Consider the following 21,277-nt stretch of genomic DNA (forward strand, 5'->3'; position numbering starts at 1 on the left):
AGCTGCAGGGATGTGGTGGGGTATTGTTAAAAAAAATGCAAGACGGGAATTAAAAATATGATTCCCCCCGGAAAGTTTAGCACTGTAAATAGAAAATTACCAGCGCTTTCCCCTCGTGCACTAGTTTTCTAGCTGCAGGGATGTGGTGGGGAATTTATTATTATTTTTTAATGCAAAATATGATTCCCCCACCCATCCACTCCGAAGTGGTACAGTCCATTCCAGGGCTGCGCGTTCTACAAGGCTTCGCTGGGAAAGGTCCATTTGCGAAAACTAGGAGGGGAGTAAGGAAGGGAGAACTGGATAACAAGGAGGAGGAGCTTATTAAGTCGCGGCCGCACCTCCCCTCCCCACTCCATTATCCCGACAGGCCTCGCGGCGGCCGCAACCTCACTTCCCTTCTTCCGCTCACGTAAAATCCCGTTTGTCGGGGGCGGGATCGAGGAGAGCCATGGTTACCGTGGCAACAGCATCCGGGTTCCTCGAGCGGCGCGGGGAAACCTTCCGCGTTTTCTGGTAACCATAGCAACGAGCGGCTTGCCGGGCCTGGTTGAGAAACTGAGGAGCCATGGCGGAGGTGGCCGTACGACCGGTGAGCGAGGGGGTCCTGTATTCTCGTCTCTTGCCACGTTTGCCTTCACTCACCCCTTGGGAAGCGGTCGGGGTCCTTCCCTCAGAGCCCGCGCGGCCTGTTTGCTACCAGAAAGCCTGGCTTGGAAACAGGCAGGCTGAGCAGGCGCCGTTGCTCCTCTTACATCCCATCACGTGTAGATATTGGGGTTGGTGGGGGGGGGAATCTTTAGCAACGTCCTCCGAGGGGGCTCCCTGCTTGCTTGCCTACCCGGCCTTCGCACCCCCAGATTCCTTCACAACATGGCATTCCTGCATGGCACGGGGTTGGACTAGATGACCCTTGGGGGTTCCCTTCCGGCTCTAGGATGCTTTGGCGCAGGGATAATAAGGGAAGACTGCAAGCTTCCGCGATTTGCTCCGAGCGTCAAGAATCAGTGCCGGATTCACCTATAAGCTAAACAAGCTACAGCTTAGGGCCCCACTGTCTTGGGGGCCCCCAAAAAATTAAAAGGAAAAAAATGGATGTACATTTCCAAAATATAAGATAAAAAACAAAATAAAACCTACAATTATTATTTAGTTATTATCTGGCCTGGTTCTAACACATCTTTACAATAAATAGCCCTTTAAACTCAGCATCATCTCCATATTGTCAGTGGTGGCGGCAGGACTGATAGAGAGAAAAAGAGAGTGAGTGGCCCAAGGTAATCCTCTGGCTTTTCAGGGATTTGAACAACCAAGTCTCCCATGCTTATGCTCAATGTTCTAATCCTTACATCAATCCTGGTTTTCATCACATACAGTTCCCATCAGCTTCAGCCTGCATGGCCAATGGCCAGGGGTTATGGGAGTTGTAGTCCAGAACATCTGGAATGCACCAGGCTACCTTCCCCTTGTATAGAGCAGTGTTCCCCAACCTTGGGCCTCCAGCTGTTTTTGGACTACAGCTCCCATCATCCCTAGCTAGCAAGGCCAGTGGTCAGGGATGATGGGAGTTGTAGGCCAAAACAGCTGGAGGCCCAAGGTTGGGGAACGCTGGTATAGAGAATAATTGAGGGGGTGAGGAATCTCAGCAGTAGCTGCAATTTATTTATTAAAAGTATGTATAGTATGCACCTCATAACAAAATCCTAAGGTACAAGGAGATTTATAAAAGAGAAAAAATACTCTTAAAAACAATACAGAATGATGATTTTAAAGGTATCTTTTAATGGCAGTGTGCTCTAACATTAGATTTGTTAAAATATCCTCCAGTACATCACTTCAAAGGGCATGATTCATGGATGTTAATTTTTTGGTAGTCACAGCTGGAGAATATAGTTAGAACCAAGATTCTTTATGGTGCATTCCAGGAATTTTAGTTGCTCTTTTAATGGTGGTTTCAGCTCAGCATTTCACATTTGACAGAAGGATTTTGATCTGCAGGGTTGTCTAACTCTATTTGACTATATTTGGTAGTACAGTGAGAAAATTTTGATGTCTTGGTTGCAGAATGATTTTTACATTGGATTTTTTTTACCAGAGTACCTTCATTATCCAGCACTGCTACATCATTGCCCCAGGTTGCTATTAATTTAAAGTAAATACTTTTGTTTTTCCATTAACTGTTGCAGGCAGTAGTGTTTAAAAGCAGCAATTCTAAGAATAAAATAATGTGACATAAAGCTTTCCTCTTGGGCAGACGCACATGGATCATGATTAATAACCTCCTTTGTCTTCATAGCTGTACTCTGTGTCTCAGCAGTTTGCCTGAAAGCTTACAACATTAATTTATTGAATGAATTTTTGTGCTACTCTTCAGGTAAAAACCACATGGTGGCTAAGAAAATACACTTAAGTACATAACAATATAAAATGTCATAAAACATTAGCAGAGGAATTAAAAGCAGATGGCTATATTAAAGCTTAAAAAGCATGGAGAAACAATAATATATTTCTTCATTGGGCACGAAAAAGACATCATTATTGGCACCAGCTGAGTCTTCCTGGACAGAGCATTCCAGGGGCTTGAAGGCCACAGCTCAAAATACCCTCACCACTTGCCTCAGGTCTCTAGCAGAGGGACCCAAAGGAGGGTGTCCAAAGAAGATCCCAGAAATCGGGCAGATGTATGTGTCCTCAACCTCGGCCCTCCAGATGTTTTGAGACTACAAATCCCATCATCCCTGACCACTGGTTCTGCTAGCTAGGGATCATAGGAGTTGTAGGCCAAAAACATCTGGAGGGCCGAGGTTGAGGAAACCTGCCTTAAGGTATACTGGCCTTAACCAATGTATGGTTTTAAAGGTTCAGCTAGCATCTTGAATAGAACCCAGATGTTTACTCTGTTAAACTGTTTTAAGACTAGCAACATCTGTCTCAGTTAGTACAAGATACAGCTGCTGTATTTTTTCCAAACTGTATGTAGGCAGCCCAGCATAAAACTTTAATGCAGCTGGGACATTGCCACAACATTAAAAAATTGTGGCCGTCTGTCTTTGTCTAGGAGAGGCCATGCATCAACATTACCAAGTGTAAGATGGTTTGTGCTGCTCCAGCCACTTGGATGTCCATATAAAAGAACAGATAGATCTAGTAGGAATTCCAGCCTATGAACCTGATTGTTCTGACAATGTCCCCCAGCCCCAGCTTTGTTCTCCAAAATCATGAGACAATGTTCTCAGGTTACAGCTTGTTCTTTTTGTAGTTTTTAGTGCAAACCAAGGGTAGCTTATGGCACAGCAAATGTATAGTTGTTTCCCTGAAGGAAAATGTATGGATCATTTGTATTAAATGAGCAATGGTTCAATTTCTAGGAAGTTACATTTTCCTATGACTCAATTCCCCCAACCTCAGTTGGCAGAGGCATAGCAGTTGAAATGCCAGCTGTAGCGTAACCATGTACTAACGCCACATACAGCTAGTGGAACTGGAACTGATTAGTTTTAAAGCTAAATGTAAATAAGTCCATAGTTAGTTTCCTCTACTACCCCTCTTTGTGGGATGCGGGTGGCACTGTGGTCTAAACAACAGAGCCTAGGGCTTGCCGATCAGAAGGTTGGCAGTTCAAATCCCTGTGACGGGGTGAGCTCCTGTTGTTTGGTCCCAGCTTCTGCCCACCAAGCAGTTGGAAAGCACGTCAAGTAGATAAATAGGTACTGCTCCGGTGGGAAGGTAAACGGCATTTCCGTGTGCTGCTCTGATCCGCCACATGACCCAGAAGCTGTCTGCGGACAAACGCCGGCTCCCTCGGCCTATAGCGCGAGATGAGTGCGCAACCCCAGAGTCGTCCGCAACTGGACCTTACGGTCAAGGGTTCCTTTACCTGTACCTTTACTACCCCTCTTTAGTTTTAGTGTAAAGTAAACCCAATCAAGGCAGCAGATACAATTGTCAAAGCAGGGAGTGGATCACCATGTTGTGGTAACAAGATTCAAATATATACTCACAAACATGCATGACCACTGCTCTTGACAATAGTTTTTTAAAAAATCCAGTTTTTTCTGTGTGCAAGTCCAGCTTCATGCCAAAATTTCAGCACTCAGGACAGGTGGCAACTCTTGTACACTTTAAAAGTTCTGCACATTATCAGAATCCATATAATCAATAACAGCAGCAGCAGGATGGCAGGTGTAAGTGGAATTAATCTAATTCTGTTACTAATAATAGATATAATGCAGTCAGCAGCTTTGTGGTGGCTTTCTGTCTCCTTTGTTGATAACAGAGCATAAGCTGCATCTGTTAGGTCTGTAAGAAAAAAACTGAACCATTTGGGGCTTTATAAAAAAGGTTTTTTAAAAAAAGTGGTGGCATGTCAGAGATTGATAAAAGTAAATGTGCTTAATGTGAATAGAGAGAAGGCCCCTCCTGTTTTCGGGGATCAATCCAGAACAGTCATAAGGGGGTAGTATTGCATACAGAGCATAATAACTATGGAACTTGCTGCTTCAAGATTAGATGGGAGTGAGGGGGGGCCAGCTTAGATAGCTTAAAAGGGAACTAGACAAATTCACCTGCTATTAACTGTGATGGTAAATGGAACCTTTATGTTCAGAGGCAGTATACATCAGAATACTAGATGCTAGGGAAAATATATATTTATTCCCCCTCTCCCTTGTTCCTGATATAGATCCGCACTCACCCCTTATTCCCTGGCAGAGGGAGGGGGCATCATTTTGTTTTTTGCCTCAGGTGCCGAAATGTCTTGAGCTAGCCCTGGAACTAAGTACTCGTGTTTCCTCATTTCTTACTTCCTTCCAATCTATTTTCTTTTTGTGCTTTGTGTCTTTTTAGATTGTAAGCCAGAGGGCAGGGTCTTTTTGGTCTGTATTTATTTTGTAAATAAATAGATAGATAGATAGATAGATAGATAGATAGATAGATAGATAGATAGATAGACAGATGGATGGATGGATGGATCCTCAGAAGCATCTGTGTGGTCACTGTAGGAAATAGGATGCTGGAGTGGATGGACCCACCAGAACACTCCCATGCTCTTTTCCATTTTGGTTATTATTGGAACTAAATAATATTGTACCAAAAGCAGGATACATAAAATTGGGGAAATGAGAAATGGAGTGTTACAGAAATACTGGAGCAAAATCATAGAATTGTAAAGTTGGAAGGGACCCTGTGGGTCATCTAGTCCAACCCCCTGCAGTGCAGGAATCCTGCCCACAACCATCCCTGGGTGGGCTTGAACAACCAGACCCATTGACCCACTATGCCGCTGGGGGCTTATATTTTTTTTTTACCCCTCTCCTAGTATTTTCCCATTGCAAATTACAGGATTTGGAAGGAGATCGTGTGGGGTGTGGCTGGGGGACCAATAATGGATAGCTGTGTCTCAAATGTTCGGCATTTTCTCTTAATTTTCTGTGGCAAAAGATAAGTGGGGCCTTTTCCAGTGGCTAAATTATTTTTATAGCTTTTACTACACACCTAGCATAAACAAGGCAATACCCTGATATACAAGATGTTCAACCCCTGCAGAAATTTCTTCAAAACATGAGCTTCTTGAAAAGTTACATTAAGCAAATGCTTCTTTAAAAAGATACTATGATATGATATTACAGGTTTTAAAAAAAAAAGATCTGAAAGCTTCTATTAAATAAAGTTCCCCATTAACTTCCACAGCCCAAAGAAACCTTCCCTTTGCTTCTGTCCCTAGAAAACTTGTTTTATTGATCACATGGTTGAATTTTTCAGTCAGCCCGGCATTTAGGCTTTTCTAGAGAGGAGATTTTGCTTCTCAGTTCTAAGAAATGTAGAAGTAATGCTTTATAGATTTGGGCCTTGTTCTGACTGTGGTGGTGAAGCTGTATCTAGGCTGTGAGCAGTGGGGGCTCACATGAGTGAAAGTTCCTCCAATGCAAAATAAAAATTAAAACCCCTGCCTGTAGAAACCGTGTCAGGGTTTGCTTTTTTGTTGTGATGTGTATATTCTGAAGTTGTACATTGCAAGTTTATCACCTCCGTATGAACAAGATCTTGGATAATGTGCTATTTGCTTTACAGTGGTACCTCGGGTTACATACGCTTCATGTTACATACGCTTCAGGTTACAAACTCCGCTAACCCAGAAATAACGCTTCAGGTTAAGAACTTTGCTTCAGGATAAGAACAGAAATCATGCTCTGGGAGGCCCCATTAGCTAAAGTGGTGCTTCAGGTTAAGAACAGTTTCAGGTTAAGAACGGACCTTCAGAACGAATTAAGTACTTAACCCGAGGTACCACTGTATTAATGTATGTGCATCTTACCTGTACTAGTGGCCATGAGGACTGGGGCTGATGGAAGTTAGAGTCCAACAAGATCTGGAGGGCCATCCCTGTCATAGTCCACAATTATTAGCATCTGAACAAGTCTAGACTGTATTTCTTCTCTGGGTAGTCCTATGTTATTTATTTTGGCACAGTTTTAATGCCTTTTTTGTATTATTTCAGCCTGCATCCTTCCCAGCATCCAAAGAACCTCCAAGAGCTCGCTCAGCAAGAGGTTTGTTCTAGCTTATCTATTTCATGAGTAAAACACTTTGTAAAATAACGGTGCTATCCTTTTGCAGTTACTGAATTGCTTTGACCCAACCTAGTGAATTCAGATCCATTCTATACACACACTCACAAACACACCCCTGTCATTTACAGGTTGGTGTGGAGAGACATTTCCATATATCACTTAGATCTTGAAAATGATCTATCAGTCTTTCATTTGATATTGGTACCACTTAGCAGTGACAAATAGTTTAGGCCCAGTGGGTACCTGTGGGCCAAACTATCATGCTAGCATCGGATTTGTGTCATAATCAGCCTGCTTTCTCATTAATAATAATATTTATTTATTTTTACCCCGCACATCTGGCTGGTTTTCCCCAGCCACTCCCACTCTCTATATGGCAGGGGGAGGGGGGGGGGTTAAAGCAGGCAAAACTGGGCGGGGAGGAGGTGAACATTCTCGCCCCTGCATCATTTCCCTCCATCCATTTGTCCCTCATTGGGACACCCATAAGTACAAATAGCCCCACATAGGTTGGAAAACATCTAGGAAGAATCAATTTGGGGTCAGGGGAAGCACAAGTATATGTAAAACGAACTGCTAGCCATGTTCCTAAGCATTAATGGAAAGTTACCCAGGAGATTTTCATAGCTAAAAGTTATTTCCTTCTTAGTTGGTAACTATGCAGTAAAAAAGGTTTCAGAATGGGAGATCAGTTATTATTATTTATTTTACTGCTTTATTTTACTGTTTTATTGATGGTGCTACATCAATAAATGATGGTAATAATAATAATAATAATACCGTTTAAAATGTTTATATGTCACCTTTCCACAATACAATTTGCGAGGCAAGAGTTGGTTGTTTGACATCTCTCCTGACTGAAGGCTCCATTACTGTAACCAGGATGAAATCTCCTTTGTGGTTTCAAGATGGACTGCATAGGGAATTTCTTTCTCTCCCTGACCTTTAATACCCCTTAGCCAGTCCTGTTCTTTAATCATACCTCGAACGTATCCACATGATGTTTTCGGCTGAAGTGCATGAATACAATGGGAACCATGCCAATTTCAAAGTATGGGTTATCAGGCTGGCTGGCTTTGTCTAACCATAATTATGATTAACCACAGCTTAGGGTTGAGATGTTAGCACTGAGAAAAGAAAGAGTCAAGAAAAGAATGTGCAGTCCCATTGTTTGCTCCTTGCCCCTACATGTGCATCTGAATGAGGTCAATAGTTTTGTATATCAAACTGCAAATAACAACAACAACAACAACAACAACAATAATTTATTTATACCCCGCCCATCTGGCTGGGTTTTCCCAGCCACTCTGGGTGGCTTCCAACAAAATATTAAAATACAATAGTCCGTCAAACATTAAAATCTTCCCTAAACAGGGCTGACTTCAGATGTCTTCTAAAAGTCTGGTAGTTGTTTTTCTCTTTGACATCTGGTGGGAGGGCGTCCCACAGGGCGGGTGCCACTACCAAGAAGGCCCTCTGCCTGGTTCCCTGTAACTTGGCTTCTCACAGTTAGGGAGCTGCCAGAAGGCCCTCAGCGCTGAACCTCAGTGTCCGGGCAGAACGATGGGGGTGAAGACTCTCCTTAAGCTAATAGTTCTCCGTGCACTGGAAGCTGACACATAACCACATTTTTCAAGTAACTACCATGTGTCCAGTTTCTTTATGCATTGGCTCTCTGAGTATTACTACAGATATGTGTCAGTGGAGTTCTGCATGTTACTTAGCATATCAGCTGAGTAGAGGAGTGGAGAATTCTTTTGTTACCCACTGTAATGTCTGATTTTCTAAGCAATGTCCTATCCAACTAGTTATCTCATGAATATGAATCCTGCATTTTGTACCTTATGTTTGTCCTTGGGATCAGCTTTATATTACTACTCCAGTTTGGAGTGCATTTTGACCCAACCACACACCCCATATCCACTAAAGTTCTTGCATCCTTTTCCTTAGCATTATTCTGAAGCGTAGCATTTCACTTGTGTACTGTTCTCTTTCATTCCTAAGCAGGCAAAGAGGAGCAAAGCTAAGCCCTCTTTCTGGAATTTCCTCTGAGGGAAAGGCAAAGGCAAGTCAGAGTTAAGAATAAACTTCCTCACTTTTAAATAATTCAAACCAGATGGGGTGGAAAGGCTGACCCTGCTTTTGCAGAACTGTACAGCATAGCTGCAGAAACAGAAAATGGTGTGACTGATGCAGTTCAGCAGCCTTGAAAATAAAGTCACAAAAATGTACTAGCCAGCAGCAACAGAAACTGGGACTGGGACTGGGACTGGGACTGTTCAAAAGGCAATTCATCATTACAGCTGGAATCAACAAGAAGGATATAACAGGAAGAACTGCAAACAGGAAACTTTTAATTAATGTTGCAAAGAACCTTTGTGACTAAACATTACATAATGATCTGTGCCTTGGGGAAGGGCACTGCTGGGTAATATAGCACTACTGTATATTAAATTCCCTATGGCACTTCTGGAAAAGGACGTAGCTAGGTGGAAAAACTCTTGCTTTGCATGTAAAAGAAGTATGGCGCCTCTTGTTTTAATTCCATTTCCAGCTAAATATGAAAAAGTAATACCTCCATAGTGCTTAAGGGACTCTGGTGTGGAAGCAATCCTGGACATCCAAGAAGTTAACAATGTATCTATGGTAGATGAACACAACAGTGAAATACTACTTTCTATTAAAAACATAATAACCAGAGGCACCAAAGGCAGAAGAGGAAAAGGTAATGGAATGGAGAGAATAAGGCTTGTCATGAGAAGGAGATAGTTCCATCCCATCCGCTACAGTTTGGCTTCTGGTAAAAACTATGCTATTCATCTCACTATCTGCGTAAATATGTAATTAATTTCAGTGGAAGGGAACAATCAGAAACAATGCAGAAAATCGTAAAATTATTTATGTCCACATTTGTGGACTAAAAGGGGCGACAGCAAATACTGCCCATATTCTGGATCTCAGACGAACATTCGGATTAGGGCAATTGCTGCTCCCATTTAATTTCCAACATGATTCTTCAACATACATACTCTTAATGGTGTAGCTAGAAAACACTTGACAAATGATAATTTTATGTTGTACAAATTATCTTGAACCTTGAAATCCTTTCTGAATGAAAGTCCTTGAAGGAAGTGAACCCTTCAGAGTTTTGCTGCATGCCAGGCATTATTCAGGGACTAAGACATTCACAGGGGAAACCTTCATCTCTGTGTGCGCGCACACACACACACACACACACTTACTTTACCTCCTGGGTAGATCTTCTCTGAAAAACCAGTTTCCTTTGTTAGAGCCTCAAAATCTAGAATACACTCCAAATAGTTTCTCCCCACCCAGAATCAAACAGTGTTTGAATAAAAAGGAGCTCTGCTTCTTGAAGCAGCATGGGGTTAATAATAATCGTGCTGTGTCAAGATATTAATCTTACTACTTCATTGTAAATGAATTGGATATTTTCTAAAATGCTTTTCTGGTTTTGAATTAAAAATGCCTAGCTCCAGTCATCCCCATTTCCTCTCCCTGAGCATTCCAATCAAATCATCTTGTAGTTAGTGATAGTATCATCCTGGGGAAGTCATTTCCCTCTTTGTATACTGCTGGTTGTGTGGTGCATGACTCCAATTTATTTTCTTTCTTCCTTTCTTTGTAAGGAAATGCTCTTTGTAAATGGTAAGCCTCTGATTAAGCCCTGTTTGTTAAGTTTATAGAAGAAACATCTCCTGAATTATTTGTTCTGGTGCTCAGTCCAGGTTTTTGGCCAGATTCATTACAGGCATTTTACTTTGGAGAGCAGAACGCTAAATGGAATTAAGTCATTTGGATTTTCTTGTGGTGAAATAGACACAAAATATTGGGGAAAGGACTAAGGCCGAGAAAAGATTGAATTTACTGCTGGATGAGCACAAAACAGATAGATGTTGTTCATGAGGAATACTTTGTTTGCTGTGAGCACAGATAACATTTCTAGTGTTGCTTTTAGCAGTGGCTCCCACAGCCAACATCTTTCTATAACATGAAATATGTGTGTGTATCACAGTCACATAAAATAATTAGGGCATCATGCAGCAGTATAAATGCCGCATTTCACCACATAATGGTGACATTTTTTGTGCTGATTTTTCCTTTCCAAAAAGGGGGGTGCAGATATTACATGGGGGTGGAGATGCTCCTTCAGGTATATTGGACTGAGGCCATTTAGGGCTTTAAAGCAATTATACATGGCCAATGATTCTATTCCACCTGTTGAATGTTTTGTCAATTAAGTCCAAAATAGCCTCCCATGGATTTAGAAGGCTGGAGCGTGACTGTTCTTTGGTTAAAGAGAGCCTAGAAAAGCATGCTTGCCCTATGGTCAGTTATCAGCCATTGGAAATATACCTTGGCAGCTGTGGTGTATGTGAACTGGCCACCCTCATGCGTTTATGCACGCTGGATCCATACTTTATCCACACAGAAACGTAACTTTTTGCAACCCTGGGGAGTGAACTGAATCCTGACAACGGGCAACTGGCTCTTACAGTTTTGTTTTGTTTTTGAAATATACTCAGAGTCAAGTGTGAATTTCATGCTCTTTATTCAGCTCATAGTAGTTAGGAATGCAGTTTCCCCAAAATGTTTGCTTTATATACACTATTTACACAATGGGCCCCACGTGATTGGCTAATTCCGGGATACTCCTGTATGCCAATCGGAGTGCGGATTCACTTCCACCTGGAGCTGGATTGGGTGGCTCCTGCGGACCAATCAGACTGCTGCAATCTCAATCCTATTGTTCTGGGACCAGACAGACTGCTGCAATCTCAATCCTATTGTTCTAGGACCAATCAGACTGCTGCAGTTTGGATCCTTTTCAACTCAGTACATAACAGTTTTTTTAACACAGCATTCCCCAAAGACATAACAGGGATACTGGTTTGCCAGAGACAAATACCAGAAAACAGAGGAACTGCCCCTGCTAGCAGGCAACATGGAAATATTTTTGAAGTGATGGGGCATGCTGGTTGTTCAATATTAAATTTTAAAAAATAAGTTTAAAAAGATTGCAACTGTACTGAAAAGAAACAGCTCGTGAATGTTAAAGAATAGTAGACAGATTAATTTCACTGTTTAGGCCTTGGCCTCTTCATCTCCATATCAAGTCTGCTCCCCCCTCCAACCTTCTCCTTACACATTAAATACTGTTAGTTTTAGCCCTTGCAGTGCTGATAATCTTCTGTCTGCATGGGAGGATGCCCCGCTCCCAATCTCCCCATAGAAATAGATGAGGGAGCAGAAAACCTGGTAAGACCAGCACTTGGCCCCAGTCTCCTAGATCCAGGTTGTTGTTGTTTTGTATAGTGTTCCATGGTTTTCACAAGCCACTATGAGAGAAACTGCCTGTTTTGCCTGCCTTTTTTTTTAAAACAGGGATCATTGTCTGGTTCTCTGAAGGAAACAGGATACCTCTAACTCTGTAAAGCTTCCTGATATTGCCAGCAAATACCCTGACCCATTTTTACAGACCAGTGTGCAAAGACTGGGCATCAGTGAGGACTTGTGACTTGCTCAGTCTCAGTTAACCTGCACTGTTGTGATCAACCATCAAACAAACACGTTTTTAGGCATGCTAATTATAACAGCATCTTGCTTCCCATTTTTCCTTTTAGTTATTTTAAAGGAATCTAGAAACAAGGGAGGGAAAAACTTGTCAAATAGTCAATTTTCCACTAGGGGGAGATCTGGAGCCAGGAATGGCTGTTCTATATTTAAACCGCAGTTCTTATTTTTTCAATTTCAATCCAATTTTTTCCTTTTGTGCGTATGGGGACTATTAATATAGAATAGTGAGATGAATTATAGCTTTGTTGCAAGCATCAGAATTGTATATGATGGGTTTTATTAAACCCAGTTGACTGTAAATAACTGTGAGCCATACAGGTTTATTGTTTGATTTAAAGTTGGTTCCAGTGGCTGTTTGCAAAAGTGAGCAAAGGGAAAAGAAGCACTAAGCAATGAGACAACAGCTGTGTCTTGGGGAGTAGAGAGATTTCAAAGCTTTCTGTTGTGTGTGCGTGCCAGGAGATGGGCTTATCACCTGCATGTGCTTTTGAGTCTTGTGTGTGCAGTGTAGTAAGACACCTTTGTGGTTAGATGAGTTTGTCATGCTTCACCTGTGATTATTCTCAGCCCTTGGGATCATGGATATTTGTAGACGCTGGCCACTATTCTTTTGTTTAACATCTTTAAGCAAACCCTTCTTGTGTTGTGGGTGTGATCACATCTCTGGAATCCTAGGTGAAAACAGAATCTCTTGTAAAATACATCTTACACCTCCTGGCAAAGGGATTTTAAACCATTGGCCTGTAAAGAGAAATGTTAGAAGGTCTCCTAGGGCTCATGCATACGTTTTAATCCTCCTCTCTGATCCTTGCTAAAGGGAAGCGATGGCAGCCGACTGGATGTAAGACTTATTCATGCTAGCATAGTGCCTTTCATTTTGTGCCAGAATCCTTACTCCTTGCTCTTCTGTTGCCATTGTTCGTTTCGGCCCTTGTTACCGCTGTTTCCCTTGCTTCTTTTAAAGAGGAATTATAAATCCCCTGGCCTGGATAATTCTAAAGCTGCAAAAAATGGAAACAGTCACAGATTTATTCCCCACAGGTTGGCAGTAAACGAGGCAAAACAAATAGAGCCCCACAAATACCAAACCCCACATCTGGAACTGCCTTCCCTAGTAGCAGAAATGGGAAAGCAAACATTACAGTTATTAAAAATTGGAGTTTTTGAGTGTTACCTACTATTTGTTTTGGAGAGTAGTTTGTCTGTTCTCTATAGGTTTTATCTGTTCTCTATAGGTTTGGATGCTTCTTGAGATATCTTTGCCAAATTCAGCAGGAGGGTGGCCAAGGTGGGAGCAGCAGTTCTCCTTGATGCTGAGACACCAGCCACCAAAATGTGACTTTGGCATGACCCTGCCTGCTTCTTTGGTATAGGTTTGGCCACCTCCTGAGATATTGCTGCCAAACTCGGCACAAAGGTTCCCGAGATGGGGGTGGCAGACTGGCAGTCTTTGCCATTGTTTGGACACCAGACATTATTTTGAATCAAAGTGGTGGACCAAAACATGACTTTGGCATGACCTCACTTATTCTTGGCATGGCAAGTCGAAACTCAAAAATTACACTACACATTTAAAAACCATAGTATGTTTTGGTTTCTTTTAATTCTTGGGCAGTGCCAGGCACTCCCTGCTAATTGTTAATACTTTGTGCTTAGAACAACCCCTGACATAATCTAATGCATGCATTAATTTGAATTTTCTCACGGCCCAAGAATTGGGAGGAAGGGGAAGACAGAAACAGGTATGTGTCACTGACGTTCAGGGTGTGAGGCAGCAGAGATGCAAGCCTATTATGATAGGGGGTGGAATTATTTTGTCATTCTTGAGGCTGTTTGACTTATTTCCTAGGAACTATATACAGTGTGCCCAGATCCTGTGCTGTTTACTGGAGCCAACCAGAAACAGTGTTAGAACAGAAAAAGCAAAATTCTGACCAATGAGCTATTGGCTAGCACTCTCAGAGAGAGAATGTGTTATTGTATGGGAAAGTGTAGGACTTGTAATTTGTGAACTGGAAAGAAGTGTACCTGCCTGTGCAACATCCTCTCTCAATCATTAGAAGTCCTGGAGCTCCTGCAGGCATTTTCCATGCACAAGCAGGAAGAGCTAACAGGATGTGGCAACAGGAGGACGGGACAAGCACCAGCATAACCAGGAACAATGAGATCTCCGGGACAGCAGGAGCCAGCTCTGCTGATGTGATTTACAGGCCCTAGATCAGGTGTGAGCAAATGAGTGAGGCCTGTAGTTTCCAGTGGGCAAAGAAGATCAGGCATTGAGTCTCAGGGATAGGGAACAGTGTCTAAAAAGCCAGTGCACTCATATAACGAATGTACATACATGTCACACTGGTATGCCTGGCTATAAATCCAAATCAGACAGCCAGAAATGCTATGGATTTAAGCAAAAGGAACTTGAATAATCTAAAGGACGCCTGTCTATCTTCCAGGATTTCAAAACTGGAGAGGGATCATGGGTGGGTGGGGGGGGGGGCTGGTAACAAGTTTGGGTCCAGAGAGATGATGCTTTGGCACTTACTCCCCTTCAGGTAGCTTATGTCACAGTAACTGCCCACATACCTGGCTGACTGTAAGTATGCTATGTTCCATAGGCTGCCTGTAGCGCTTCACCCAAAGTAGGGCACTTGCCTCTCCTATCTGCTTTAAAAATAAAGTGAGCTATTTATGTGTTTCAATCAAACACTTGATGAAAGGTGTGTTTTTCGATTCGTTTGGAACACTAAAAAGAAAACTTGATTCATTCTTCCATGAAGCTTCCCATCTCCCCAAACCTTGAAGAGAGGGCATGATAGAGACAGGATACAAGCCTCAGTCTGAGCTGGGCAAACTTAAAGGGGGGTTTGCTCTTATTAGAAGGGGGGGGTATTCCCCTTCTGAGGTGCTTTCTCTCAAATTCTCACTCCCTACTTCACCACCAACTCGGCGCTCTTGCTCTGGCAGTCTTTTGTCTTTGTTTCCTGCTAGGCTTCTCCATCGTGATACTGGCTTGCAGACATTGGATTTTCCTATTGGTTGCTATGGTTACCTTTGGGTTGCCATAATTTCAGATGCAGAAATGAATTTTATGAACTGCAACTCGTGCCCATTTGATGTGAACAGCAGCTTGTTCTGAAAACTTTAAATAGTATCAGGAAAAGCAGTGTCCATGCTTGGCATTGATTGCATTGTGACTCGGTACTTCTTTAGAGCTTAAACACTGATTTCTCTGCAGTAACTATGCAATGAGAGGGTAAGAGTTGCAACACTGGCTCTGTCCCAAAGTCAGTCTTGCAATAGCCAAGCAGTTGCCCCAGGTCTACTCACAAGTAGAACACGTTCTGGGTTCCAATGGGTTATTGCCTCTAAAGCTCTGGCTTCAGAATTGTATATTTAAAGTACAATTCCACATGATCTTGCTTATCCACTCAGATCAACCAGATAAATCTTGTTCCATCACCTACTGTCAGAGGTGCAGTTGCTGCTTTGTGGCAGCATCTAGGTTGCATAAATCCCTGTCCTGGAAGATCCACGAGGCTCTCTTCCAGCTCCAAATGAAAACATATTTCTTCCGGTGGCCTGTTAGGGTTTTTTAGTGTTGTTTCGTGGCTTATTTAGGGGTGATCTTGCCTGCTGGTCTTGCCTTTATTTTTAACACAAGGTGATAGTCAGCTGCCTTGTACCACTAGAAAATGAGATGGAAACATAGGATATAAATATTTAGTGAATGAGTAATAATGCTTAGTATGATGTTTCCTTCCCTGCTTACTTCTTTGTCGCTACCTCCTGCTGTTTTCTGCTTCATTGGAGCATGAACAGCCAAAAACCTCATGTAGCAGGTTTGGTCCAAGGTTCAGCTTCTCTCTGGGTGAAGTACAAAAACTGGGTCTCAAAAGGCACCATCTACTAGATCTCTAAATGTTTGTTCTGCCGCCTTTTTGCACAGTGCCAGAACTGCGCAGTCTGGAGAGCAGGAATTGGCTGATCCACTTGTACTACATTCGCAAAGACTATGATTCGTGTAAGGTAGGAGTGTGATATACCCTGACTTTTTTGCACTTTAAATCAACGGTGGGGAACCTGTGGGTGTCTAGATGTTGCTGAGCTCCATTTTCCACCAGCCCCAGCCAATGACCAGATATTATCACAATTGCAAACCAGCATCTCTAGAGCTATAGCTTTGCCATCAGTGCCTTTTAAGGATAACTTCAGAGGCCTTTGTTTTGGAGAAGGACTTTGGTTCTTCTTGGAACGCTTCCAAAACAAGATTTAAAGATAGAGAATATACCAAGGGCTCCTTGTATAGGTTCCTACACCCTTCTCTGGTTTGTTATGGCCAGAGTTTCTTATTAAACCTGAATCAGAGGTAACTACGGTTAGCACTAATCAAGATAGCCTCCAAACCATGATTTGAAGTGTGTTTGCATACCCCACGTTTGGAACAATCCTAGTGAGGGTTAATATTCTTTCTCTTCCAAAAAGCCTCCTGTTAACTGAATTAACTGAATTTTTGTTTTGCATTTTGTTGGTTGGTTGCTTCAAAATCTAATAAGAGCATGGCAGCATGTTAATATGTGCCATCCTTAGGAACTGCTATCCCGTTGCCAAAACTTGTCAGTCATGAATGCAGCTAGCCATTTTCTCCTTTTGAATAAATCACATCCTCCTAAATCTCCCCACTCGGTCCTTCCTCACTGTCATTGGGTCCCTGCTGGTGATCCTATGCATGCTTACTCTGGAGTTCGGAGCAGTGGGAGCCCCATCCGCTGCAGCAGGACCCTGAGAATGGAGCCTGGGAGGCACATGGCTGGTGTCGCTGCTGCTGCTGGTGGCCACGTGTCTTTCTGGCTTGGTGCCCCCCCCTCCTGGCCAGGCTGAGTGGTGTGGGGGCTACACTTACTGGCACCTGCACTGGGAGACTTCAGGGCTGCCCTTGCATGACCCACTGTTGTCCGCTGGCCACCCCCCCCCCCATTGTGGCTGTGGTGGCGGCCTACTGCTGCAACTCCTCTTCTTGCTGGGTGCCTTGGCCTCTCAGCCAGCCCAGGGGTGGGGCACCCATGGGTGTCCCTTCGCTAGCCACAAGGAGAAGGAGGCCCGGTTTGGACACGGCTTGCCTTTTTAAGGCTCTGGAAGGCGGAAGGAGCTCAGCCTGATGAGGGAGCCTGTTGTGGGGGCTCTCAGAAATCTGTGCCCCTCTTGCCCTTCACTGCTTGTGGCCCACTTGGTATGAAAATTTGGACCGCCCTGCTCTAACCATTATGTCACACTGGCTCCTAGAGGTGCAGTTTTCTCTTTGTAGTGAATACAGGAATCTTTGGGAACCTTTGGCTATTTTTAAAAAATAATTTACTCTTGGTGCTGTGCAAAGAGAGTGTGCACTTCTAAGGACCATCAAGGCAGGCACTTAATTTTCCAATAGCTGGATAACAGCAATCTATTCCACAAGTACTTGGGTGGCAGGAGTTTCACTTGCCCTAATGTTACCTATTCAGAGGTCGTTGCCTTAATGTTAACATTTTTTAATGCAAAAGGGTTTTTTTATAGTGCCATTAAATGAAATTGAAAGCCTTGCCAATGTCAAAGCCATCAAAAAGCTCCTGCTCTTGGATAATTTGACTTCAGGAGGCTCTTTTCCAGGAAGGACAAATTACCAGCACGAGAGGTAGTGGTTTCAGCAGGCATTTCCCTGCTCGGAAAAAAGGAGAAAATTCTAGGCATTTTTCCCTCTCTAGCACAGAGTCTGGGAATTTGTGGCCCTCCAGACACTGCTAGGCTACAAATTTCATATTCCTTGACCCTTGACAACGTTGGCTGGCTACAGGTTCCTCACCCCTGAACTTTTAGGTACCTTTCATTAACAAATACTGGCTTAATGTTGAGGCTAACTTATTAAAGGGTAGAGTTGACAACATTCTGCCCCTTATCAAAAAAAAAAGAAAAGAAAATCTTTTTATTGGAACATAACTTCTTTACTTTGTGGTTCAGATTCTTATAAAAGAGCAGCTCCAAGAGACCCGTGGGATATGTGAATATGCAGTCTATGTTCAAGGTAAGCTAAAAGCACCCTCCCATGGCTGACATGCTTCTAACTTGTCTGACACATTTTCCAAGAGCAAGCTCTCTTTAGGGCTGAAAATAAAATTCTTTCGGGCTTCCGGCGGCTGACGCCATTGCGGGTGGTCGTGGGCTGCTTCGGCTGCGAAGCACCCAGTCCATCCCGGGGGTTAGGAGCCCTGCTACCGCAAAGCGGGGCTCCGGTTGGGGTGCGGGAAGAGCGTCCCGCACCCTGGGCTCCCCGGCTGTGCCCGTTGTGGCTCCGAACCCTTCCCCCGCTCCCCCTGTAAAGGGGGAGTGGGGGTGAAGGGACGACGGAGCCGGGCTATAGGGGACATGCCCCAACCGGGATGTAAATGCGGCGACAAAGCCTGTGATGAGCGTCTAAGTTCTACCTGTCCTTAATGAGCTGTTAAGAACCCAGAGGCGGTGAGTAATTGATTGACTCTTTGTATTCCTGGAACGATCTGGGGGAAAGAAGAAAGGCAGCCCGCCTCCCTCCCTTCGGGAGATGAAAGGAATTAACTCTTTAAGTGACTGCTGCTACAACAATCGATAGAAAGTATCTGGAATTTGAAAACTGAGACTGTTGAGATTTCCCTTCGGGGGTTAATTGGGGAAAAAATATCTACATTTGAAGTTTTGGTCTTTATACTCCGGTATCGGAGAAATGGCGACGACTTGGACTTTCGTGGGAAAAAACTGAAACAAAGAAAGGAAGAGACAGGAACTGAAACTTGATACTCACCCTCCCTCCTAAAATGCTGGACTTTGCGCTTGCACTGGTATCGAGCTCTGGTTTGGAGGATGAGGAAATGCTTACTGTCTTTCAACTGGAACTGCTTAATCGAAAACTACAAATTTTGAGTGGAATTATAAATGAAAAGAACTTACTTTCCACAGAAGAGGCTTTTCAAAAGTTCTACACAATGGAAACAAACTTTGGCAAAGAGCTGGGAGAGGCGCTTGAAGGATGGTTTGAGATGGCTGGGCAACTCCGAAAGGAAGGGGGGCCGGTTTCTGGGGGTGGCAGCCCTGGAACGGGAAAATTTACAATATCCAGACTCCGAGGTGGCAGCTCGGGGGCAAGGGACAAGGAATTAAGATTTTTACAAGAAGAAGAAGAAGAAGAAGAAGAAGAAGAAGAAACGGAGAAACCCAGAATGGAGGGGAGGAACACCCTGAGGCTCGATGCGGGGTTTGTTGTGGATGCAGCCTGGACCTGTGGACACTTAGAGGAAGACAATTGGAGATTTGGTTCTGGTGAAAGACAGAAAAAGACAATGGACAGAGGGGGAGTGGGTTGAAATATTAAATGTATAATCCAAATGGTCTGCCATGGTATCCGAAATCGGAGTGTGAAGTCTGTTAATTACAAGTTTATTTTAAATAAGTAAGGAGATATTGAATCTTAAGTTAAAAGCAGCATGATAAAGGATAGAAGAAATAAGTTTAGCTATAAGAATACTTGGTTAAGATCTAGGTTATAATGCAAAGATTAAGACAATTGTGTTTTTTTTTTTTTAAGTAAAGTTAAATTTTTTACAGAGAAAAGTTGTTAAGGAAATAGTATATTGATTTAAAACCGAAGGTGTATAGGCGGGGGAAGTCAAAAGTCAAGATTCAGAACTAGAATTTTTTTTTTTTTTTGCAAGGTATATAGATAAGAAGAAGAATCCTGACATTATGTGTATTTGTATTTGTTTTTGTATTTGTAGGTGTGGGGTTGGGTTTGTGTTATATTAAGAAAATGCTAATAAATTCTGTTTAAAAAAAAAAGAAAAGAAAAGAAAATTCTTTCACTGACTCCCTCAATGAGTTCCAAAAATACGAGGATGCTTCAATTGTCCACATAATCCTCGTTACCAGAAAACCATAAAAATGGGACATTTGCATAATCTCTCACTCTTAAGGGGATGGGAGGGAACATGAAATGTAGCCCAGAATGATACTATAATATTTCCACACCAGCAAGAGAGATAAATCTGATAAACACAGCTCAAAACACACAGGTCACATTAACATAAAAGCGTGGCTTACCATGCACAAGCAAATCTCTCCTATTTCATTTTTCCTTGCTCATCTGCTTATACTGGGAGGAGACAAACCATGATCCTTGACTTAGCTTTTCACTTCCAGCAAGCCACAATCTGCAGCCAAGGTTTCTTATTTACTTACCGATTGTGGATTGTTGGAGTAAAACAAACCACAATCTCTGGTTCAGATGTAATATTAGGCCAGGAACCATGCTTTGTTACCTCCCAGTGCAAAGAGGGAGGGGAACAATAGCATAGATAGATACGTTCATGGCAAACTGCTAACTACAGTTTACTGTGACATGATTACTAGAAGTCTGAAAAAGAGGACAGTTGTACATCTCTCTCTCTCTCTAAAGTGTGCCCTAAAATATTTAAGGTGCTTACAAACTACCAAGAAAGTTGATGTTCAGTACACATTTAGCTGAAGATTACTGTAGGATTCTGAGAATTGGTGGTATTTATTTTAGTCGTTCATTAGCTACATTTTCTACCAAATGGCACGCGGCATACGATACAAAAATTACAATAAATCAGCAATACAAACATTCAACACATTGCACTCTTATTATAAATTTATTATTATCTTACCCTTAGGCCATTCTTCTCCCCTGAGGAGCTTAGAGCAGCTTATGTCCAGTTCTACTGTACAGGCTATATGGGGTCATACCTACTGGAGCTAGTAGAAATGCATCATTTGCTGTTTTTACATTTTAGCCGTCAGTGTGGGGGACATAGTAAGGCAGAACACACCGTAATAGGATAAAGTTGTGACGGCTTCTACAATTTTCCTAGTTGCTGTGTCAGATGCCAAAATCCATGGCAGAAAGTTGAATCGGGGATTGGAGCTTTGAACTCTTCATCGACTGTGGTCCTTGCTGCCACTGCAAAAGTGTCTTTGTCTGCTGTAGCTGCACACATTATGCCACTGTTGGTGTGTATAGTTTGTGCCATGATAACAGACAAAAGCGATCCTATGGCTCTTTCAGGACAAGCGGGCCAGAGAAATGCTAAACTACC

General features: G+C 42.8%; 1 protein-coding gene across 1 annotated transcript in view; it reads left to right on the plus strand.

Annotated features, from left to right (window-relative positions):
- The first annotated feature begins 470 nt into the window (after window positions 1-470).
- Window positions 471-21,277, plus strand: part of BBS4 (Bardet-Biedl syndrome 4) — a 38,975-nt gene continuing 18,168 nt past the window's right edge. Inside the window, exons 1-4 of the mRNA XM_033166865.1 lie at window positions 471-592; window positions 6,497-6,548; window positions 16,111-16,190; window positions 18,153-18,216. Of these exons, the coding sequence (XP_033022756.1) occupies window positions 569-592; window positions 6,497-6,548; window positions 16,111-16,190; window positions 18,153-18,216 (220 nt within the window). The 5' untranslated portion in view covers window positions 471-568. The remainder of the gene's footprint in view (window positions 593-6,496; window positions 6,549-16,110; window positions 16,191-18,152; window positions 18,217-21,277) is intronic.

This window comes from Lacerta agilis, chromosome 13 (genome assembly GCF_009819535.1).
Source record: "Lacerta agilis isolate rLacAgi1 chromosome 13, rLacAgi1.pri, whole genome shotgun sequence".
In the NCBI taxonomy this organism is placed as follows: domain Eukaryota; kingdom Metazoa; phylum Chordata; class Lepidosauria; order Squamata; family Lacertidae; genus Lacerta; species Lacerta agilis.